This window comes from Eleutherodactylus coqui, chromosome 4, assembly GCF_035609145.1.
Source record: "Eleutherodactylus coqui strain aEleCoq1 chromosome 4, aEleCoq1.hap1, whole genome shotgun sequence".
Lineage (NCBI taxonomy): Eukaryota > Metazoa > Chordata > Amphibia > Anura > Eleutherodactylidae > Eleutherodactylus > Eleutherodactylus coqui.
In genome coordinates, this window is record NC_089840.1 from 242,187,818 (window position 1) to 242,213,442 (window position 25,625).

A 25,625-nucleotide genomic window follows, 5' to 3' on the forward strand; every position below is an offset into this window, starting at 1 on the left:
CTCAAGACAATCACCAGCCTTAAAAGTGAGTCTGTCACCTACTTTTAGCTTTATAACCTAAGCTTATAGACTGAAATTAGGTGACCTATGGAGGCCGGATATGTGTTATATTTACCTCCTTTGTTCCCTCAATGTGAATGGTGAAAGCCACCACTGCAATGCATTGAGCGGCACTGCTAAGTAGTCCATACGTTATAAAATTAGAACATTAGACAATTTAGCACTCTGCTGAATGCATTGAGCGTCAGCTTTTAGCGCTCACACTGCGGGAATAACGGAGGAGGTAAGTATAACATCTATATCTCTGGACTCCATGATTAACCTACTTTCAGTCCATAAGCTTAGCTTATATGGCTAAAAGTAGGTGACAGATTCTCTTTTTAAGGTTTGTCCAGTTGTAAACTATTGAAAACCAACCCACACAATAGAAGATCGGTAGGAGAGACATACTTTTCATGGAGAATGTCTATACTTTTTAGGGGAGGGGTGCACATACTTTTAAGGAGTGAGTTATCATCAGTATGCCTTGATGTTTATATTTAAGGATATAATCCCTGTATTGTGAAATCACTGAATTTATTACTTTTGTACTGTGACATCACTGTGTTTATTATCCCTGTACTGTTACATCATTCTGTTTATTATCCCTGTATTGTCACATCACTGTGCTTATACTTGTACTGTGACATCACTGTGTTTATTATTCCTGTATTATGACATCACTGTGCTTATTATCTCTGTAATGACATCATTATGCCTGTATTCTCTGTACTGTGACATCACTTAGTTAAAAATAATCTAAAAACAGTCTATGTAAAAGGGTTCTCAAAATTCTTTTTGCAGTGGGGCGTGGCCTAACCACCATACCGAAAGGTCGCAAGGAGAGAGAGCTCGCCGGAGAATCTTATAAAACTGTGTTTTTTAACACAATCTCCGCAAACCTAAAGCTTTCTGTACCATTGTAAGACCTCCTGGAGGCGGAGGGAGCCGTCGGAGACCCTGAAGTGTCGGAAGGGAACCCAGGAACGCTGCTGCGAGTGAGGTCCAGCAAACTCATAGAAGCCGGGGGCTAAATTTTCGGCCAAGGAGAGCTGTGGCAGACCGCAATCTACCGGAGGCACCTAAACTGTGTAGCCTGAAAAGAGAGATCTCCAACACCATCTCCCACAACAACAGGCTGCCAGCAGAGCAAGGAGAGGAGAAGAAAGTCCCCCCCAGACTACAGCAGGTACGGAAGACGGGCATAAAACCCAATAACACACAAAACCTCAGGCACTGTCAGGAGACCACAGGTGTCGGCACTCGGAAGTAGTAGAAGCAACATCCTCCTACCCATCCGACACAGGACTCATTCCTCCCTCGGGAGTCATGTGCTTTCCCCTGGAAGAGACTGTACACAGCCATACAATAACTATTTGTCCTCTCAGGACAGGACAGAAATTCAACCTGCAAATAACCATAGAGAGCCCACTAAGCAGCTCCCACTAAGGACAGAACTACATAAGCTGACCTGCACAGACTCTTAATCCAGTGGTGTTGACCCACATCCCTCACTTGTGGCGAATATCAGATTCGTAACTAGCCAACCCCCACCTCCCCCTTAAAGTGAATCAACATAAATACTTGCAAGACCATTTCAACCATCATTAGCAACAAAAGTTGCCCAACAACTATGTTCTAAATACCCACATTGGTGTCCTACGAAAAAGCAATAGCTCATAATAGAAAGCATAATGGTGAAGACAGCTAAAGAAAAAGCTCTATATGCAACTGGACAGCCGTCAACCACTAAATGCCAAGCAGATTTACAACGATACTTAAAAAAAAGAAACGCTCACTCACCAGCGGGTTCATCCAAAAAGAACCCCCCACCAACAACAGAAGATGAAAATCTCTCAGCTTCAGACATGGAAAGTGACAATGAAACAGAACCAAACACTGCACACAGATCAAGCATATCAAAGAACGTTCTTAAAAAGGCGCTAACACAAGCCATACACCTAGTCCTAAAAGAACTATCAGAAATAAAAACAGAAGTTCTACAAATTGGAATTGGCAACAGAGTAGAGGATCTGGAGAATACATACACAGACCTTGTCACGCAAACAAACGACCTATCAGACCACATGGAGACACAGAGAGATCAGATTGACAGAGCCCTAACCTTGATCAAGGACCAGGAGAATAGGAGCCGTAGACGCAATATTAGAATCAAAGGCCTCCCTGAATCTGTCACACCTGAATCCCTCAGAAACATGGCCATATCCCTATTCTCAGACCTCTTAGGCGAAGAACACGCCAAATTGATTAATATTGAAAGAATACATAGAGCTCTCAGGCCCAAACCAAGAGCGGACGATCCTCCAAGGGATATAATTTGCGGTCTCCTGTCTTTCAACGACACACAGGCAATACTATCGGCCTCCAGAGACAGAGACCAAATAAAATATCAAGATGTTAACATTCAACTATACCAAGATTTAGCACCTTTCACCCTTGCAAAGAGAAGACAGCTGAAACCCCTTCTTGAGGTGTTCAGAGCAAAAAAACTAAAGTACACATGGCTATTCCCTTTCGGACTGGCGTACTCGAAGATGGCAAACGCATCACCATCCATACACCAGCAGACTTAGAGAGAGTATGGACGATGCTGAATATAGAACCAATTCAGATCTCCTCATGGATGCCTCTTGGAGAAAAAGAAGAAATCAAGAAAATAGAGAAACAGACACCCTGGAAAGAGGTGCCACGTTCTAGATCGCCTAAAAGCAAAAGAACCAGAGCCAGACTCGACTTTCAACAACTACGACTTTTAGAGACTCCCACCTCACAGGAGCAGTAAAGCTCTCATATGAGGAAAGAACAAAGCTCAGTGATGAAACTAACCCAGCCCGGCACTTACCGGAAGCCGAACAAACACCTCACCCGCAACTTTCTAGATGAACTTATTGGCTCCAAAATAATGTACACTATTTTTATATTTCTTTTTCTTTCGGACTTATTTCCACAGCCAGGAACTTCCGGGCAGTGCCCGCAGTGAGACTTAACCCTCTTTTCCAGAGAGAAGACACAGCTGTGGACGTGGTCCAAAGCAACAGCTGATAAGTATTGACATACATTCACGCTTAAATGTCATCACTGAGCTAGCCCCCCCTTCCCGAATGAGGGCCTTGACCCTCTTCTTCTGGCTCGGCTGGGTGGCTTGGGCCCACTTGTGGGGGGCTTTGATTCCCCCCCCCCCCCCGCGGTGCGCTCGACCCCCTAGCCGGACCGGTAGCGGGCGAACGCTCCAGATGTCAAGTTAATATGTTGAGTCAACAGTTAAGGCACATCTGTGCGCCTCCCTTCCTCCTATGATATGGGGGGCAATGGAGGCGCACGTCACATATTCCCTCTTTTTTTTCTCTTTTCTTCTAAAGTTTAATGGCTGAACTGTTTAGTATTCTGTTCTAGGAAACTAGAAATATAGATTTAATTATATAAGAAACTAACATGTTAAGACAAATTTAAAGTTGCTTGTAATTGCTCACTGCTTTAAGTAGGGCACGCTTTATTTAGAACAAATTATATTTCCGAAACCACTGACAAACACTTTGTCAGATTGGAGATCACTTCACTAACCCCCGGTCTTCACCCCGGGTGTATATTGCAAGTTACTGTTTTTTGTAATTCCACTACCGATCCCATAGACCCAACCCTATCCAAACCCAGAAAACACCCAAAACACCTAATAAATCCAAATGGCAAATGAACTTACTATCGCCACCTTAAATGCTAAAGGACTAAATTCACCCCAGAAGAGGAACCAAGTCATATGGCTACTAAAAAAATTAAAAGCATCAATAGTCTTCCTTCAAGAAACCCATCTAACAGGCGAGAAAACACCTAAGTTCCCCAAAAAAACATTTGATAAATGGTACTTCAACAACCATCCCTCAAGAGCATCTAAAGGGGTCGGCATAGCACTCCACTCCTCTACCCCATTCATTCTAGAAAACAAACTTACTGACACTGAGGGAAGAATGCTCTTTCTTAAGCGCAAGATATATTCCGAAACAATCACCTTAGCAAATTTGTACGCCACCAATAAAAATCAGATACCCTGGTTGTTAGGCGCTCTAAACAAATTAACCCTTTCCAATCCAATTTGTATCCTGGTTTTCCTAGGTGGCTTACTCTTTTTTTGCCTTTATAAAATGATGCTATCTACTGTCTAAAGCCAGTACTGCATGAGGTGACAGGTTGGATAGCCTCCGACAGCAGAGAGACTGGCAATAAACAGTAAGAGAACCCCGACGGACGTCTTCCAACATCAGAGCTGTACAGCCTTAAATCATAATGTCTTTAGACGTCAGACAGTGGATTGGAAAGGGTTAAAACTCTTCGCAGAAGGCAAGATAATCATGGGATCAGACCTCCATCTTACCTTAAATCCTACACTGGACTCCTCCACAGGGAAATCCCAGATACCCCAAAAAGCGAGAAAAAAACTATTAAATACACTCCAAGAGATCCAGGTCATTGATGCTTGGAGAACCTTTAACCCATCAACTAAAGACTACTCCTTCTATTCACATGTACACAAAATACATCAACGAATAGACTATCTCTTTATCTCTTCATCTCTAATACACCAAATAAGAAATCCAAGCATAGGAAACATAACAGTTTCCGACCATGCACCAGTAACAACATCCCTCACCCTAATGGGCTCTGCACGTAAAAACTGGAGCTGGAGATTGAACGAATTTCTCATAGGAAATCAAGAAATGGCTGAAACCATATCTAACTACCTAGAACTTTTCTTCAAAGAAAATACCCAGACTCCAGAAAAACATCCATTAGTATGGGAAACACATAAGGCGTATATTAGAGGCCTATTTATAGCATTAGGTGCAGCACAGAAAAAACGTAACCAAAAGGAAATAGATGACCTGCTCTTGCAAATATCATCTTTAGAACAAATGTCAAAACAAAAAAAGCACAAGAGGCCCAAATAAAACTGACAGAACTCAGAGAAAAATTGAAAGACATACTTAATAACAAATTTGCAAAATCCATGCTTTACTTTAAGCACCAGCTCTACTCGCATGGCAATAAACGGGGTAGACTCATGACATCGCTAATTAAAAAAGCCAGGAGCAAAACATATATACTTAGCATTTTAGACCGCCTAGGAAATACACATAATAATTCTACCAAAATAGCACAGACTTTTCAAGAATTTTACGAGGAACTATGCAATTTAAACAAACCGGACAATCATAGAAACAACGACAAAAAGAAAAGATTCGAGGAACTGATGTCCTCATTAACCCTTCCCTGACTGAGTTGTGAAGAAGCCTCTGAATTAACAAAACCAATCACCATGGAAGAATTGACACTAGTTCTAAATAGTTTCCCATTACACAAAAGTCCAGGCCCAGATGGCCTCCCCCTGGCCTATTATAAAAAATTCTCAAAAATATTGCTTCCACAACTAGTCTCCACTTTTAACGCCCAATTGAAAGGAGCACAACTGCCCAAACAAACCCAAGAAGCTTTTATCACACTCAAGGCTCAGTCACACGGGCGTTTATCGCCGCGATTTGCGCATGCGCATGCGTCCGGCGATTTTTTAAAACCATTGCTTTGCAATGGTATCGGACACATGAGCGCTTTTTATGCGCTCGTCCGATAAATTAGAGAACAGAAATCGCAGATCGCACCTATCTGCGATCTGCGATTCCTGTTCTCTTCTCTATATGCGCTCAATGGGGCCGGCGGCAGCAGCGCCGACCCCATTGAGAACATATAGAAGACAAATCATTCTTCTCTGCCACAGCTGGAACAGCTGTGGCAGAGAAGAACGATGTTTGCCCATTGAATTCAATGGAGTCGGCAATACAGCCGACTCCATTGAAAGCAATGGGTTGCCGGCGTGCGCGGGATGAATTGTCGGGAAGGGGTTAAATATATAACCCCTTCCCTGCAATGCATCCTGAAAAGTGAAAAAATAAAAAAAAAGGATGTACTCACCTGCTCCCAGCAGCCTGAGATCCCTGCGGCCGTCCTGCAGTGGGTGTGAAGGGGGTGTGACTCAGGCTTGCCCCTGATTGGCTCAGCCTGAGCCAATCAGAGGCTGATCTCAGTCACACCCATTCATGAATTCATGAATGGGTGTGACTGAGACTTGCCTCTGATTGGCTCAGCGCTGAGCCAATCAGGGACAAGCCTGAGTCACACCCCCTTCACACCCACTGCAGGACGGCCGCGGGGATCTCAGGCTGCCAGGAGCAGGTAAGTACATACATTTTTTTTATTTTTTCACTTTTCAGGATGCATTGCAGGGAAGGGGTTATATATTTAACCCCTTCCCGACAATTCATCCCACACTCGCCTGCAGCGCTTGCATTCAATGGAGCCGGCTGTATTGCCGGCTCCATTGAATGCAATGCGCTGGACAGCTCCGGCCCGCTTCTAAGGAAACGCGGCTAGGAGCAGATTTTCGGCCGATTTTTCGGCGCCGGTCAAGCGATTTGCGCATGCGCATCCGTCATGCGATGCGCAAATCGCGTGAAAAAACACCCGTGTGACTAAGGCCTCATACACAAAGAAGGATAAGACCCCCTACTCTGCGGCAGCTATAGGCCTATATCCTTATTAAACCTAGATATCAAGCTATGGGCCAAATTGCTCTCTAGCAGAATTAATAAAATTACACCAAACTTAATTAATGAAGAGCAATCAGGATTCGTAGCAGGACGTGAGGAAAAAGACAACTCAACCCGCCTCCTACATATCTGGAGATACGCCCAATACAAGAAAATCACACTAGTATTCCTAGGTGTCGACGCAGAAAAAGCGTTCGATCGAGCAGATTGGTCTTTCATGCAAGCTGTGCTAGAAAAATTTAAATTCCCACCTATTTTAGTTCAAGCAATATTCACATTATACACAAACCCGAACGCAAAAATAAAAGTCAACAATATATACTCCCCATCCTTCTCAATTACCATTGGCACTAGACATGGCTGCCCCCTGTCCCCCACCCTCTTCATCCTTACTCTGGAAATTCTTTTACAGATGGTTAAACAGAATGATGACATTAAGGGAATAGAATTAAACCACCATTCAATCAAAACAGTAGCATTTGCAGATGATATTCTCTTTATCTTAACAAATCCAGAAAAAAGCCTAGATAAAATCAATGAAATACTACAAGTATACAGCTTAATTTCAAACTTTAAAGTAAACGTCTCGAAATCTACTATATTGAATATCACCCTCCAGCAATCAACTGCAAAGAAACTACAATCCTCTACACCCTTTAAATGGGCGGAAACCCATATCGAATACCTAGGGATCCACATCACAAAAAATCTAGAAAATCTTGTGAGCGGAATAAAAAGTTCCATGCTATTATTATCTTTATGTATATATGCATGTTTTTCTATTTTTGACGGATAAAACGAATATAAAATATATACTCCAATATACTGGTATGTATACACACCTATAGCTATATACTCAATAGTAGGTTCCTTAACTCAGGAAGTAGATATAAGGATGAATCAGCTTATGTAGCAGCAGCATCACCGGGGGTCCAATAGTAAGTACATGGCATAGGAATGTCTTTGTCCTTGACGAAGAGAGAGGAAAAACAGGATGTTCTTCTCATGAGGCTAAATTCAAAAATGAACTGAGCGCGCTCACCGAAGTTCCTCCCAGATGGATGACATCATAATCTACCTCACGAATAACTTCCGGAGAAATGGACGTATCAGCACAAGAGATTTTGAACTGAATTTAAATAACTGATTTCCTTTGTTAGAAAGCAATAAATACCCCTGCTTTGGCAAGAAGCCAGGGGAGATCGCTGATGGATACATAGCACACACATGTGTCCTGGTGTTTCTTTTGTATGAGCTCATACTCAATCTTACATTTCCAATTTGGTTACCCAAAAACATATAAGTAGCGAAATTTCGCTAACAAAATTGGAGGCACTGCTGAGATCTGGTGTTTAATTTCCGAAAGTAGCTATCCGAGATGGAATGTCCTTCTTTCCGAGATTGGTGAATTGTGAGCGCTCCAAAATGAGGTAAGAAATTTTTATCTTACAAAAATCGTATTCACCTCTCTCTGAATCTATTGATATTCTGCGATAGCTGCAGAAGGAAGATCACTTCTGTCGTGATTAACATCCAGATCCAACGATCAGACAGACATATATGTTTTTTGGGTAAGGAGTCTGTATGAATATGCAAAACTGGTGATTAGAGAGAGTGTGTGTAGTGTAATTTGTCACAGAAGGCATAAGTTGAAGTTGGTGAAAGGAAATTTGGAGGAAGGTTAAAAGAGAAGTGTGACCAGGTGGAAAAAGAAATGTGGTGATTGATGAGGTTGCCTTTTGTTTTGAGAGAAGCAAGGGTGGCGCGATAGATGTAAGTTTCCGGACATTATCTCAGAGCATTTGGCTTGGGCAAATAAGATTGTGCCGGCAAAGAGTTTTTCTTTCCGATTATAGTGGGCCGACAGTTTCTTTTGAAAAAGGAATCTGTACTACGAGGTGCGGGAAAAAATCTCAATGATAATTTGAAGGTTTTTCCAATTACGACAAGATGGGCAGGGGTGAAATTGTAAGTGCTTATTAGTGCGATAAGCCAGACCTGTGTCGTGAGTTGTGGGAAAAACCAAATAAAATTGGAAATTTGCCAGCAAATGAGAGGCATAATGACCGGAAGACTGCTATACAGATTGTTGAGGGACGTGAAGGAAAAGAGGCTGTAAAAGGATGTGGAAAGATGTTGAAAAGAGCTGGAATGGGAGCTAAGGGTTGTTTGGATGTGGATAGATGGAAGAGATTTTGTAATGAGCAGAGAGGACTGCTGCGTGATCATGGATTTACTGAGATGGCTAGCCAGTGGAAGAAAGTTGCAGAGGAAGTGACTAGAAGCGGATATAAGGAATATGAGTGTGGAAAGGTTATGATGTATGAATGTTATGATGAACAACCAACAGACGATTTGAATGAAATGACTAAATCAAAAATCTTGACTGCTCCAGCAATGGAGATACACCCTCCCCCACAATACCATCCTGAAACGAGAGGAGGGTGGACATGTAGATATTGTGTCCAGCAGAACTTAAATTCCTGCCAAACCTGTATTTCCTGTGGGGAGGGGAGGTTCCACCAGGAGCCGTTAGGGCTGTATCCTGTAGTTACTAGAAGTCACGTGCTGGCCACATCCCCCACTCCTGTAGCCCCTGCTCCACAGGACAGTGTTACTGTTGAAGTGGAGGGAGCAGGGGGAGGGGATTTTGCAACCCCTTTTTTGGAAACATCAGGAGGGGGGGGGGGGGAGACTTCCCAGACGCCTTTTTCAAGCCCAAACAGGCAGCCTAGCCCACAGATACATTATTTTACAGAATATACCCCCTGGAAGCCCAGTGATCAATTGGCAATGTGTAAGCAATTGCCAGTCCCAGAACAGCATCCTGTTCCATTTGCCAGACAGATGCAGACTATCCAAACCACCTATAATTGTACATGGAGAGATTTACAGAATTTGACAGAGGCGAAAGCAGGTCCTGTAATGTCCAGAATAATTGAAACAGCATTAGCATCCCGACACATAGCTCCCCCTCATATGACATTAGAACAGTACGACAAGACCATCTCCTCTGGGGAACTCTTTGTAGCAGTACTTGCGGAATGGGCAAAGGCAAAATTACTTGAGCAATCTATAACTTTAACAGATATGACACAGGGAAAAGACGAAACTGTTGAGAAGTTTTATGCTCGGGTGCATACACAGTGGCAGGACATGGGCTATAACACCCAAAGCTCTCTTGACATGAGGTTGCTAGCTTCTTCTTTTGTTGAGGGATTGAGGAAGCCATTGAGAGAGGGGTTAGTAAAAGCACGACCAGAATGGCGTAAGTTGGAACCCACTCTCCTCCTGGATATAGCAAAAGGGGCAGAACAGGAATTAAACGCTAAACCCCGGGGTATAATGAATTTCCAACCTGAGAGGAGAAATGATGGATGACAAGGGGGACGGGGTGCTGGGGCATGTTATAATTGTGGGGAACAGGGGCATCATTATCGCAGGTGTCGCAGTCCTCATCACTCTTATATAGCCCACCTATCAACTCACCACCTGCAAATGCTCCATAGGACATAGGCAACCCAGTATCTAGCGTGTACCCACTTGTTGTTCCTTCTGCTGCTGGACCAACACCGATGGTAAAAATTACCTTGCCGGGGGACAGGGTCATTGACTTTTTGGTAGATACTGGAGCAGCCAAATCAGTGGTACACGCAGATAATATTTTCCCCTATGAAATCACTGATGACTTCATCACTTGCACTGGAGTTGATGGGAATCCAGTGGAGACCCCTCTCACCAAGCCACTCACAGTTTCCATAAAGCCCAACTACCCCATTATCACTCAATTTCTAGTCAGTGATACTGCCCCGGTTAACTTACTGGGAGCGGATGTTTTGCAAGCATTACAAGCAAATCTTTCTTTCCATTCAGATGGAACAATGACATTGGATACAGGGGTGACTGAACAACAATTATGCTTACTAAATGCTTTTGTATTTCTACAGAAGGTAGAGTCTTTTCCTGAAGATCAGCCTCATCCAGCACTGGCTGATGTCCCTGACTACCTGTGGGCTACCAGCAAGACTGATATTGGACATCTACCAGTGGCTCCAGTCATGATAATACTTAAACCTGGGGCCATATACCCGAGAATTGTGCAGTATCCTCTGAGCCCTGCACAAGAGGCAGGGACAGAGGAGATTGTACAAGCATTATTGCAGGCAAAAGTTATCAAAGAAACTACATCACCCTGTAATACCCCGTTGTATCCAATCAAAAAGAAGGGCGAGAAAGGTCAACCACCTACCTACCGTATGGTCCAGGATCTACGGGCGGTAAATGCAATTACAGAACTGATGACACCCATAGTGCCAAACCCACACACTTTACTGGCGCGAATCCCAGCCACATCCACCAATTTTACAGTGATAGATTTGACAAATGCTTTTTTTAGTGTCCCATTGCATGAAGATTGCCAATTTTTGTTTGCTTTTACTTTTAAATGCAAACAATATACTTGGTTAGTCTTGCCCCAGGGGGCCCAAAACTCCCCAACACAGTACTCTACAGCCTTAGCATCGGTGCTACAGCATTGGGTTCCACCGGATACTCAAGTTGTATTACTGCAGTATGTGGATGACCTACTCCTTTGTGCCCCCTCAGAAGTTGTGTGTTGGAAAGCTTCTGTTTCCCTACTCTGTTTCCTGGCAGAGAACGGATGTAAGGTATCAAAAACAAAATTGCAATGCGTGAAGACCCAAGTCATCTTTTTGGGTCATTGTATCTCAGAAGGGGCCCGTCATCTCACTGAAACGAGGAAAGAAGCGGTAAAGAATATTCCCATACCTACAAATCTTGGGAAGCTTCGGACATTCCTGGGTCTTGTGTCATACTGCAGGCCTTGGATTCGTTCAGCTTCCCAGATGATGCAACCGCTCTATGAGTGTCTATCATCAAAGCCTTTCCAACTTACACAAGGCGCAGTAGACAATTTTCATTCCTTGAAGTTGGCCATTGTCTCAGCACCAGCATTGGGTACCCCAAACTACGGAAAACCCTTTTTCCTGTATTGTACAGAGATTGCTGGACATGGTACGGCAGTTTTAACGCAGCATCATGGTCAGCAAAAGCGTCCAGTTGCCTACTATTCTGCAAGGCTTGATCCAGTAGCGAGGGGGGCTCCTTCCTGTGTCAGAGTCATAGCGGCAGTACAATTGCTGCTTAATAAAGCATCTGAGATTGTACTTACCTATGACATCATTGTTTACACTGCCCATGATGTACATGCCATCCTGAACCAAGTTCAACCACGTCACATATCAATGGCCAGGCAGTTGAGTTTACAATGTGCTTTATTGCTTCCGCCAAATGTCACCTTAAAACGATGTACCACTCTGAATCCAGCTACATTACTTCCGTTGGATTCAGAGGGGGGGGGGGGAATATAGAGAACACCCTCTTTTTTAAATCTTTGGATGAGGACAGGCAGGATGACATCTTACATCCTCATGATTGTATAGAATTAATGGCACAAGAAACTGTTGGGTTTGAACATGTAAAAGATGAACCAATTGATAATCCAACCTTTGAGTTTTTTGTAGATGGCTCCAGGTACCAGGAAAATGGCAAATTTTACACCGGCTATGCTGTAGTCACGCAGAATGAGGTAATAAAAGCTGAACCACTCTCGCCACATATATCGGCACAGGAGGCGGAGTTGAGGGCCCTAACGGAAGGATGTAGAGCGGCTGGAGGTAAAACAGCAAACATCTACACGGATTCCAGATACGCTTTTGGCATAGCTCATGACTATGGACCCATTTGGAGAGCAAGGGAATTTCTGACGTCAGGGGGAAAACCCATCAAGAATGCAGAGAGTGTGCGGCAGCTGATGGAAGCTCTTATGTTACCCGTAGAGCTAGGTATAGTGAAGGTAAGAGCCCATTCTGGAACAGGCAGTCCAGAGGCCAAAGGAAATGCACGTGCTGATGCGGCTGCAAAAGCAGCTGCGAGAAGATAAGGATCAGAGGAGCAGGCCCATCTTCAAGCTGTGACCCTAGCCGCTCCAGTTCATCTGGAACTGCTCCGGTCTCTTCAGAATCAGGTTTTACCATCTGAGCTGAAGAGCTGGGCAGGGGCTGGAGCCAGTCAAAAAGATGATGGTCTATGGGGAAAAGGACGACAGCTGTGTCTTCCCCGCGCCCTCTATCCCATGATGGCACAGTGTGTTCATGGGAAAACACACCAGTCGAAAACAGAGATGTGTAATATAGTGGCCCAACATTGGATTGCTCCAGGATTCAGTACTGTAGCTGCCCGCTTCACGCAAGCATGTATGATCTGTGCTCTGCATAACCCTGGTAAGGTAATAAAAGTTCCTAAAAAACACCTCCCACGGCCGCTCTACCCCTTCCAAAGGTTACAAATTGACTACATACAATTGCCAAAAGTTGGCATATATGAGTATGCCCTTGTCTGTGTTGATGTTTTCTCCAGCTGGCCCGAATGCTATCCGGTACCAAACGCCACTGCAAAGGCAACAGCCAAGAAACTAATTAATGAAGTAGTTTGTAGATATGGAGTACCAGAAACCATAGAGAGTGACAGGGGTACTCATTTTACTGCAGACCTAATGAAGGAAATAATGGAGGCTCTAGGAATAGAGCAGGCTTTTCATACTCCCTATCACCCACAAAGTAGTGGGAAGGTAGAGAGAATGAATGGTACTCTAAAGCTAAAAATCCAAAAAGCCATGGAAGAGTCAGGCAAACCTTGGACTGAGTGCCTACCTTTGGCCCTCTTTTCTGTGAGGTTTACCCCCAACAGGAGGACAGGATTGTCCCCTTTTGAGATCCTTTTTGGATCAGTCCCCAGAACGGGGTTGTACTTCCCTCAGGTGTTACAGATGCATCATAATGCCCTTACAGGACATGTCCAGGCCCTACAAAAACGTCTTAATCAGGTGCATAAACAAGTTTTTGATTCTCTTCCAGATCCAAATTCTGAAACTAGTACACATTCATTGGAGCCAGGAGAGTGGGTTGTTCTTAAAAGACAGGTAAGAAAGAGCCTGGAGCCACGATACGACGGGCCATATCAAGTACTACTAACCACCACTACCTCAGTAAAGTTGGAGGGAAAGCCTAACTGGGTTCACGCTAGCCATTGCAAGAGAGTCAACATCGAAGGAGTCGAATGAAGCCTATATCCTTCATAGCATGTGGGGCTTTGGGGGTCATTGCATTATCATTCTTTTTCTTTTTCCGAATAGGGGAAGAAGACAATCTCCACCATGAAAAGAGGTGGTTACAATGGGCAGAGGGCCATGCAAATATGTGGGAATATTTGGCCAGAGATGTACTAAATATCACCAATATGTGTATGGCAAATCTTAAAAGTGGGGAAGATATATTACGGACTTGTCTGTTAGCCGTACCCACTTCTACTTCAGTACTGGAGGCTATATTTTCAATAGTCCATAATGACACAGAGGTAGAAGAAGGAGATATCCAGAACATTATTAATGTATATGAGTATTGCCCAGGGTGTTTGCAGGTGGAAAACACACTCTGGACAAATATCACCAAGTTCCAAGTACGGCAGGTGGCCGCAGCAGAGGTTTGTTACCAGTTTACATGTGATAGTTCAGAGATTGGAAAATGTCAACAAGTACAACATGATAGTAGCAAATCTACCAACGATACAATGAGATTGTGTAAACGAACAGAATGCCAACAGGTGACCAATAATATGATTTGTAATCACACCATGATAAGCCCTAGTCATATCAGACACATAAAGTTACCTACAGGATGGGTTTTCTCTTGCGGGAACACTACATATACATACATCCCTGCCAATATTACTGGAGGCCCTTGTGCTTTGGCTCGCTTGAGTGTTTTTATGTACCAGAAGCCTGATTATAGTATTAGAAGTAAGCGGGAGACAAAAGGGTTAGATGAAAATTGTGAGGGTCCACCTGCACTTCTGAGTAAAACTGAAGTAATAGCCCTAGGAGCATCGATAGTGGGAGTTTGGGGCTTGGCAATATACAACGGTCGAGTAATAAATGGAATAGCATGTGACATGGCCAAGGCCCTAAATGCTACCTCCCAAGCCCTTGATTCACTACTTTTAGATGTAAAAGAAATACGGAAAGCCACCTTGCAAAATAGAGCCACTATTGACTACATGTTGTTAGCATTAAATCATCATTGTGAAGGTATGTGCTGCTTTAACCTGACAGATAATTCAGAGTCTATACATAAAAACATCCAGGATATTCAAAAAATTGTGCAAACCCTTAAGCAAGACAAGGACAAAGGTTGGTTTGATTGGCTTTTTGGCTCATGGTTTAGCATGTCCTGGATCCGACATTTCTTGGGAATTATATGTAGTTTAACAATCTTTTGTATTTCAGTATGCTGCTGCCTTCAATGTGTGCCCACTTTGTTTGCTCTATGTACCGGTTGGGCTACTCAAATCAACAGAAATATCAGGGGGGAGGTACACCTCCTAAGAACTGTCCATCCGCAATATTGACAAATAGAAACAGGATGTAAAATGTTGTGAGATGTTTACCTTGTCATGGATTATCACTAGCTGCAGGAAGGGATAATACTAGGAGACAGGGAAAGGGCCCAGGCGTGTGGTGTCACCCTTGCGGGAGGCAGCCACATGGCGGAGGTGACAGCTAGGGTCCCCTGTAGGTGGTAGGGAAAGGCCCGAGAACACAAATAGGAAGAGAAAAACCATCCATGACAACGAAAATATTCACAAAAAAAAAAAAGAGGGAATTGTGAGCGGAATAAAAAGTTCCATGCTATTATTATCTTTATGTATATATGCATGTTTTTCTATTTTTGACGGATAAAACGAATATAAAATATATACTCCAATATACTGGTATGTATACACACCTATAGCTATATACTCAATAGTAGGTTCCTTAACTCAGGAAGTAGATATAAGGATGAATCAGCTTATGTAGCAGCAGCATCACCGGGGGTCCAATTGAAAGCACATGGCATAGGAATGTCTTTGTCCTTGACGAAGAGAGAGGAAAAACAGGATGTTCTTCTCATGAGGCTAAATTCAAAAATGAACTGAGCGCGCTCACCGAAGTTCCTCCCAGATGGATGACATCATAATCTACCTCACGAATAACTTCCGGAGAAATGGACGTATCAGCACAAGAGATTTTGAACTGAATTTAAATAACTGATTTCCTTTGTTAGAAAGCAATAAATACCCCTGCTTTGGCAAGAAGCCAGGGGAGATCGCTGATGGATACATAGCACACACATGTGTCCTGGTGTTTCTTTTGTATGAGCTCATACTCAATCTTACATTTCCAATTTGGTTACCCAAAAACATATAAGTAGCGAAATTTCGCTAACAATCTCTATAATAAAAATTTTACCCCCCTTATAGAAGAAATAGCAGCACTATTAAAAGCATACGACCTACCACTCCTTACTTGGTTTGGTAGGAAAAATCTGATTCAAACATACATAGTGCCAATAATCTTATACAAACTACAAATGCTACCGATCCATTTACCAAGCTCCTTCTTTAAATGTATTAAATCATTATTCTCCAGATTTCTTTGGAATAACAGAAGACCTCGACTATCACATCCAGAGAAGGGAGAGGGGTGGCATAAATTTCCCAGACATGGCACAATACTATAAAGCAATACAGCTCAACAGATGGCTAGAGCTAGTCAAACCCTCAAAAAATGTAATTATAAGCGCACTGGCACAAGCATCTTATGGAAAATCCCTCTTAAGAGACCTATGGCACTCCTCATGCAAAATTTACAAAAAAAACCCTCATGTGGTCTCCTTCTGAGAGGAGCCTGTGAAACGTGGAACTCTCTACAAAAAGACCTAGCTCCCCACCTTTCCCCTATAGCACCTCTATCTCTAGTCCCAGAATATGTAGATGCAAAAATAGATAAACACACTAAACAACTGTGGTATAATCTAGATAAGCTTTCAATAGCAGATCTTTGGTCGTATCGAGCTATCAAAGGCAAACAGCTTACGGAAAAGCTGCTAACATTGACACTATGCCCTCGCCTCAACCAATTACAAAACCTACATTTAACCAAAACACTTGACAAATGTAATGAAATATACACATCGACACGACCCCTCAACGATTTCGAGCGAATTGTCGCTGCTCGAAATGTCCATAGTAGAAAATTAACACTCCTAAAAAAAAAAATATCACTCACCAAGAAACTCCTAGACCAGCATACATCAGATTTTGGGAAATGGAACTTAAGATAAACTTGTCAGATAAAGAAGTGAAGTCAATACTGAATAATTCACATGGACACTCAAGATGCATAAGACTACAAGAAAACCACTAGAAGCTCATTACTCGCTAGTATAAAACCCCAGAATGGCTTTTTGCCTATTAACTCTCAAACACTAACCTATGCTGGCGATGCAATGAACACATAGGAACTCTGTTGCATATATGGTGGTCTTGTCCACGAATTAGGCCCTTTTGGAATCAAATCAAAAATAAAGTACGAAAAGTGTCCCGCAGATCATTCACTCTCCTCCCAGAACACATATTCTTAGCTAAATCATCTATAGACTACATACCATCAAAACTAAATCTGATCACACACCTCACATCGGCAGCAAAAGCTTTAATTTCCCTAGAATGGCTTCAACCTGAAGCACCCACTTTCACGCAATGGACAGCGAAGGTTAATGAAATTCGCTGATTCGAGGAATTGACAAGCTGGTCATGTAGGACACATAAACAATTTAAGAAAACATGGGAACACTGGTCTGGTAACCCCCCCCCCCCCCCATATTCCAGCAACAAGCCCACAAAGAAACTGAAACACAAGCTCACTCCTATCAATGAATCTAAAAATCTCCAGCTGAAGTCCATACTCCAAAATAGATTATGTACATCTTAGTTGATGAAGTATATTCATAGGTGACTCAAGTTGCAAGTAAATAGAGATGTTAATTACCCTCTACCCCTCTACCCCCTCTATGTAACTCCAAATGTTGAACACATGTAAGCTTCTCTTGAATAAATAAAGATCTAATTAAAAAATATATATATATTTTTGCAGTATACCTAGCACGAGTTCCACTTTTTTTTGCCTTATTCTAAGACAAAACATGCTGGTCTTTACCTTTATACACTGTTTTAAGTAATTAAACACCGTGGCTTTAAGAGTGAATGTTTCTCCTCTGATCACAGAATATGGCAAACTGATGTCCACAAAGAACGGCTGGAAAACACGAAAAGATGCAGACGGAGCAAGTCCAAAACCACCAGGACCCATGCAGAAAGCCCCACCATGCCAGTCTGTAATGGTATCAGGAGCTACATCATGGAGAGCTGCAATTCCTGAGTCCCTAAACAAAGCAGATAAGAACAAAATAACAGGAAATGATTCTTGTCGGAAACAGTATATAGAACACAATGAGAAGAGGGATAAAATACATGAATTATTCTATATAACCTATTGCAGTGATTACAGTGTGCAGTGTAGGGTTATACTGTTCACTGCACTACTGAACCTACAATTTCATGAACCCCCTTTTAACAACAAATATGTGGGCAAGTGGTGTCGGCCAGTGACTTAATCACTTGTCTCAGCAACAACAACTTACACCCATAAGGGTCTTCATGTGAAGTGCTTGCACAGATTTAGAGATATACTTTAAGCAAATCTTTGCTATAAGATTGATAGATGAAGTGGTAAAAGCAACCCCTGCTCCTTCAGCTTCTTCAACCTTTTCCTTCTCTAAAATGCTGTGTATCCCCTGTAATCACAGCAAAAGCCAATATCCCTAAATAGGTTAGGGCGAAAAGAGAGGGACACATTTCTTGTCTCCCCTGCATTAGCCAATAATTGAATGAAATGGTGTTTTACCCAACAGCTACCAGTTTCCATATCCATGTTTCAGGGAAGTAATGTCTTATTACTGTGCTCTGTGCTGCAGTAGGAATACTGCTTGTTATCACATTTTCCTGATCAGCTTCATCATCATCATCAGCAACAGCAGCAGCAACAGCATCTTCTTCTATTCTTTGAGTATACAAATACTCAGGAATGTTTTTCATATAATAAACTAGGAAGAATGCCATAAAACACTTTAGAAAGATGAAAGAAAAGGAAGAAATGGGGACAGTAAAAGTTGTCATCTGCCATGTAGGGGCAAGTTACTATTATTACATTGCATTCAATTTTGTTTATACTTTACACATTTCTATTTTCCACTACTGACATACAGAGTTAACTTCCTTTTGAGTATATATGATCCTTTTATGATGAATTAACGCTATCTACTAAATAATATAAGAAATAAATTGTATTTTATTGTATGTGTGCGAATCCATCCATCAGCCCCCTTGTCTTCCCAATGCAAATATAGGGAGACTATGCATGAAGGGGGCGTCCCTGGTGGAGTTTGAACCAGAGACCTCAGCTCTGCAGAGCAACAGTTAGCCACTGTGCTGCTCATTCACTTCTTCACTTTTTTCAAGAAGATTAAGTCCATTTTTGTGCAACCTCCGGAATAGCAAACTTTTTACCCCATCAGCATTAATTAGACCTTCACCTTCATTAAGAGTGCATATGATCCATGTAAGTTTAACTTTACATCATGTGCAGTTCGGGCACAATGTGCCTTACAGGCACATGTTTTAATAACGGTAATTAAAACCTACACTGTTAATTCAAACAATCTGCTACTGTACTACCCCAGAGTTGGGTACTCCAGCACTTTCTATGGTGACTACTAGGTTAAATGTGATACATAAGATCCGTGAAATGTTATGTTATTGCTCATAATACCCCATTTAATTATGGTGTTGTATTGTTCCCAAGCCCTTGGTGAGTACAGGTTACCTAGCAACAGTCAAGTGAGTGGTTAGCCAGGTGTAGAGAGCCTGTAATTGGTAGAGTCCCTTGATAGGTTGGGTTAGGGGAATAGTAGAAAAGGAGAGAGTGGGCAGAGTTAAGTGAGTCTTCCAAGTATAGAGCTAAGCTTCAGCTTGAGAGGGGATAGAGAGGAAGAAGGAGAAAGCCAGTGCAGTGGAAGGAAAACAACCAAAGTGTGAGTAATCAAGTGTCAGGCGTTCTTAAGAAATAGCAAGAGAGAAAGATAGAGAGAAAGAAGGAAAACAGTTTGCTTAAGAGACAACTGCAGCAAGAAGTTAGTACAGACAAGCAAGTCAGAAGCCGTCAGTTCTTTGTAATCACATCCAAAGAAGTAAAGCCAGGAGGTCAAGAAAGTAGAAAGTTAACCCTCACCTCCGAAGTCTAATCAAAGTGTTGTAATAATGTCAAGTTGCCTTAATCTACTGCAAGTAATTCAAGTATGTAGCTGCTGCCAGGTCAAGTACTCCCTCTCTCTCTGCCAATAAAGTGTTAAAGTGTTTTACCATCTAACCCTGCTTCCTGGAATTCCTTCCCACCATCTGCACTGAGGTGCCACACTACACGCTCCATAGGTCAGGACCACTACACCCATTTTGTTTAGTTTTCCCAATTTTTGTATTTATTATTTTGCTTGGAATGGGTCCCTACCTCCTGTACACGAGCTGCCGTAACAACAAACAGCATCTTACCCTACCCAACTTTGCGGGTAGCACCTTGAATAAGAACTGGCAACTTTTGCAACTGTGCGCAGCCACGTCAAACCGCATTTTACCCTCTAAGCAGAACAGCAAAGAAACCGTGACTACCATCATATTTCCCACTACTTTGTACTGCTTAGGTCGCCACACAACTAATAAACCACATTTTGAGGGATTCTTAGGAAAAATCTAAATGAAAAAACTAATATATTTAATTTTAATTATTAGAAAATTGAAAATAAATCTGATACTCAATACCAATAACCATTGTCACGTAAAAAAAAAATTTAAGTTAAGAACATGGTTAGATCAAAACTCGAATAACTTCTCCTGGGTAACACCGAGAGCAAACTGGTGAATACGGTTATAAATAGCGAAAAGGGACAGCTAATAGATGCAGCAGCTGTCAATGCTGCCCAGCATGGGAAAACAAAACTAAAAAGGTGGCGTGCTGTGCCTGACAGATCGGTTGTGCCTGACCAAAGGTTAAAATATAACATGATAAAAAATCAGGAAGAAATCCCTTTTTATATTTTATGGTTGCATTCACATTATGAACTTGTGTGACATCATCAAGCGGGCTTAGACATAAGTAGGAACACATTATACAATGAGAGGTGTGCCTGTATATGAGGAACTATTGGGTCATAAGATGTGTGATGGCATGGTTGTCTTCGCTGAGAGGATTAAAATTTACTAGAGATGAGCGAGCATACTCGTCCGAGCTTGATACTCGTTCGAGGATTAGGATGTTCGAGAGGCTCGTTACTCGTGACGAGCACCACACGGTACTCGAGTCAATAACATTTACTTCCCTGAAATGTTAGCGCCATTTTCTGGCCAATAGACACGCAGGGAAGGCATTACAACTTCCTCCAGTGAGGTTCCAGCCCTATCCCACCCCCCTGCAGTGAGTGGCTGGCGAGATCAGGTGACCGCCGAGTATTTAAATCTTTCCCGCCCGCTGCTCGCCTCAGACACACGCTGGCAGAGATTAGGGACAGTGCTGCTGCTGCTATAGGGAGAGTGTTAGCGTCTGCAAGACCCAAAACGGTCCTTCTTAGGGCCACATCACACTTAGTGCACTACTGTTGTGGCTGCTGAGAGCAGTTTTGCACAAAAATTTTTTTTTGTTATATCGGACGTGCAGGCTATAGCGTTCTCAGGCTGCAGTCTGTACTGCGTAGTATAGGGGCAGTATTGGTCAGGCAGGGACAGTGGGTAGTGTAGAAGAACCCCAACGGTGCTTCTTAGGGCCACATCTTACCGTGTGAATTACAGTTGTTGCTGTAAGGAGCAGCTTTGCACCAAATTTTTTCTTTCATCTTGGGCTCTGCAGACTATTGCGCTCTCAGTCTGCAGCCAATTCTACAGAGTATAGGGGCAGTATTGGTGAGGCAGGGACAGTGCTACTGTAGAATCCTGTCTACAAGTACCCCAAAAAAGCACCTGTTTAGGGCTATCTGTGACAATCTGCATTTAACTCCGTGGCTGCTGGTAGTTGTACTATCTCATTATTGCACAGCTAGGCATGCTTGCAGTCTTCCAAATAATTTTTTTCCTGGCTGCAGTTTGCACTGTCTCACTCCAACTGCAGGCCAATAAGAATTCAAAAATTTTTTACACTGCTGTGTGTCTGCTGTAAACTGCACGCACGGTGACAGACCCCCATACAGCGAAACTCACATTGGCGCAATCTAGCCTGCATTGCATTGAATTGCACAAAAATTACCAAAAAAAAAAGAAAAATCATTACGGCTAGCTGTGACTCTGCATTTCACTGCGTGGCTGGTGTGAGCTCAGGAGTATCAGTATTGCATAATGCACAGCTAGGCGTGCTTGCAGTCTTCTGAATAATTTTTTTCCTGGCTACTGTTTGCGTTACATAAGCGCTGTCTCAGTCCAACTGCACGTCAATTAGAATTTAAACATTTTTTACACCGCTCTGTGTCTGCTCTATTTGTAATCCACCATGCTGAGGGGTAGGGCTGGAGGACATGGATGCGGGCGAGGACGCGGAGTGCTAAGTGAGGGTGTGGGTATAGGCCAAGTTCCTGGTCCAGGTGAATCACAGCCGGCTGCTGCGGGAGTAGGAGAGAGGAAAGTTTCTGGGTTCCCCAGCTTCATATCACAATTTTGTGGGTCCACGTCGTAGACCTTTATTACAAAATGAGCAGTGTGAGCAGGTCCTGTCGTGGATGGCAGAAAGTGCATCCAGCAATGTCTCCAGCAACCTGTCTTCTACGCCATCCACTGCTGCAACTCTGAATCCTCTCGCTGCTGCTCCTCCTTCCTCCCAGCCTCCTCACTCCATAAAAATGACACATTCGGATGAGCAGGCAGACTCCCAGGAACTGTTTTCGGGCCCCAGCGCTGATTGGGAAAAAATGGTTTCTCTCCCACCTGAAGAGTTAGTCGTGACCGATGCCCAACCTTTGGAAAGTTCCCGGGGTCCGAGTGATGAGGCTGGGGACTTCCGGCAACTGTCTCAAGAGCTTTCAGTGGGTGAGGAGGTCGATGATTATGATGAGACACAGTTGTCTATCAGTGAGGCAGTAATAAGGGCAGTAAGTCCGAGGGAGGAGCGCACAGAGGATTCGGAGGAAGAGCCGCTGGACAATGAGGTGACTGACCCCACCTGGTTTGATAAGCCAACTGAGGACCGGTCTTCAGAGGGGGAGGCAAGAGCAGCCGCAGGACAGGTTGGAAGAGGCAGTGGGGTGGCCAGGGGTAGAGCCAGGGCCAGAGCGAATAATCCACCAGCTGTTTCCCAAAGCACCCCCTCGCGCCAAGCCACCGTGCAGAGGCCAAGGTGCTCAAAGGTGTGGCAGTTTTTCACTGAGAGCGCGGACGACCGACGAACAGTGGTGTGCAACCTTTGTCGCACAAAGATCAGCCGGGCAGCCACCACTACCAGCCTCACCACCACCAGCATGCGCAGGCATATGATGGCCAAGCACCCCACAAGGTGGGACGAAGGCCGTTCACCGCCTCCGGGTTGCACCACTGCCTCTCCCCCTGTGCCCCAACCTGCCACTGAGATCCAACCCCCCTCTCAGGTCACAGGCACGACCGCCTCCCGGCCTGCACCCACACCCTCACCTCCGCTGTCCTCGGCCCCATCCAGCTATGTCTCTCAGCGCAGCGTCCAGCTGTCGCTAGCAGAAGCGTTGGAGCGAAAGCGCAAGTACGCCACCCCGCACGCTCAAGCTTTAAACGTGCACATAGCCAAATTGATCAGCCTGGAGATGCTTCCGTACAGGCTAGTGGAAACTGAGGCTTTTAAAAACATGATGGCGGCGGTGGCCCCGCGCTACTCTGTTCCCAGTCACCACTATTTTTCACGGTGTGCCGTCCCAGCCCTGCACGACCACGACTCCCGCAACATTGTACGCGCCCTCACCAACGAGGTTACTGGCAAGGTCCACTTAACAACGGACACGTGGACAAGCACAGGCGGGCAGGGCCACTATATCTCCCTGATGGCACATTGGGTGAATTTAGTGGAGGCTGGGACCGAGTCAGAGCCTGGGACCGCTCACGTCCTACCCACCCCCAGAATTGCGGGCCCCAGCTCGGTGCGGGTATCTGCAGCGTTGTATGCCACCTCCACTAAATCTTCCTCCTCCTCCTCCTCCTCCTCCAACGCAACCTCTACCTCGCAATCAAGATGTGTCAGCAGCAGCACGTCGCCAGCAGTCAGTGTCGCGCGGCAGCACAGCGGTTGGCAAGCGTCAGGCCATGCTGAAACTACTCAGCTTAGGATAGAAGAGGCACACGGCCCACGAACTGTTGCATGGTCTGACTGAGCAGACCGACCGCGCTGGCTTTCGCCGCTGAGCCTCCAACCGGGCATGGTCGTGTGTGACAATGGCCGTAACCTGGTGGCACCTCTGCAGCTCGGCAGCCTCACGCACGTGGCATGCCTGGCCCACATCTTTAATTTGGTGGTTCAGCGGTTTCTGAAAGGCTACCCACACTTGTCAGACCTCCTCGGTAAGGTGCGCCGGGTCAGCGCACATTTCCGCAAGTCCAACACGGACGCTGCCACCCTGCGGACCCTGCAACATCGGTTTCATCTGCCAGTGCACTGACTGCTTTGCGACGGGGCCACACGGTTGAACTCTACGCTCCACATGTTGTCCCGGCTGTATGAGCAGCGTAGAGCTATAGTGGAATACCAAGTCCAACATCGGCGGCGTAGTGGGAGTCAGCCTCCTCAACTCTTTACAGAGGAGTGGGCCTGGATGGCATATATTTTCCAGGTCCTTGGAAACTTTGAGGAGTCTACCCAGATGATGAGCGGCGATACTGCAATCATTAGAAGTTTCCTGCAAAGCATTATGGCTGTTGCTTTGCGGTCGAAAACGGAGGCGGGGTAAGACAGTATGTCGCTGGATAGTCAGAGCACCCTCATGTCTATATCTCAGCGCGTTGAGGAGGAGGAGGAGGAGGGGGAGGAGCCTGAGGAGGAGGAGGGGGAAGAGACAGCTGGGCCCACTGCAGAGGGTACCCATGCTGCTTGTCTCTCATCCATTCAGTGTGTATGGCCTGTGGAGGAGGAGGAGGATCCTGAAAGTAATCTTCCTAGTGAGGACAGCCATGTGTTGCGTACAGGTACCCTGGCACACATGGCTGACTTCATGTTAGGATGCCTTTCTCGTGACCCTCGCGTTAGACGCATTCTGGCCACTACGGATTACTGGGTGTACACACTGCTCGACCCACGGTATAAGGAGAACCTTTCCACTCTCATTCCCGAAGAGGAAAGTGGTTCGAGAGTGATGCTATACCACAGGGCCCTGGTGGACAAACTGATGGTAAACTTCCCATCCGACAGCGCTAGTGGCAGAAGTAGTTCTGAGGGCCAAGTAGCAGGGGAGGTGTGGAGATCAGGCAGCATGTTCAGCGCAGGCAAGGGAACACTCTCCAAGGCCTTTGCCAGCTTTATGGCTCCCCAGCAAGACTGTGTCACCACTCCCCAGTCAAGGCTGAGTCGGAGGGAGCACTGTAAAAGGATGGTGAGGGAGTACATAGCTGATTGTACGACCGTCCTCCGTGACGCCTCTGCTCCGTACAACTACTGGGTGTCAAAGCTGGACACGTGGCACGAACTCGCGCTGTATGCCCTGGAGGTGCTTGCTTGCCCTGCGGCTAGCGTCTTGTCAGAGAGGGTGTTTAGTGCAGCTGGGGGAATCATCACGGATAAGCGTACCCGCCTGTCAACTGACAGTGCCGACAGGCTTACACTCATAAAGATGAACAAAGCCTGGATTTCCCCACAATTCTTTTCTCCACCAGCGGACAGCAGCGGTACCTAAAGACTATTTTTGCTGCAACCGCGGATGCAAGCATTGTTCTCTATCACCGTAAAAAATGGGGACCTTTACCTTTGTCAATCTG

The 25,625-nt window shown here is 44.5% G+C and overlaps 1 protein-coding gene across 1 annotated transcript in view; it reads right to left on the minus strand.

Moving 5' to 3' along the window:
* Positions 1 to 25,625, minus strand: part of LOC136626665 (alpha-2-macroglobulin-like protein 1) — a 94,608-nt gene that overhangs the window by 27,949 nt on the left and 41,034 nt on the right. The window contains exons 18-19 of the mRNA XM_066601683.1: positions 18,514 to 18,712; positions 17,767 to 17,992 (exon numbers count right to left, since the gene is read on the minus strand). Coding sequence (XP_066457780.1) covers positions 17,767 to 17,992; positions 18,514 to 18,712 — 425 coding nt within the window. The remainder of the gene's footprint in view (positions 1 to 17,766; positions 17,993 to 18,513; positions 18,713 to 25,625) is intronic.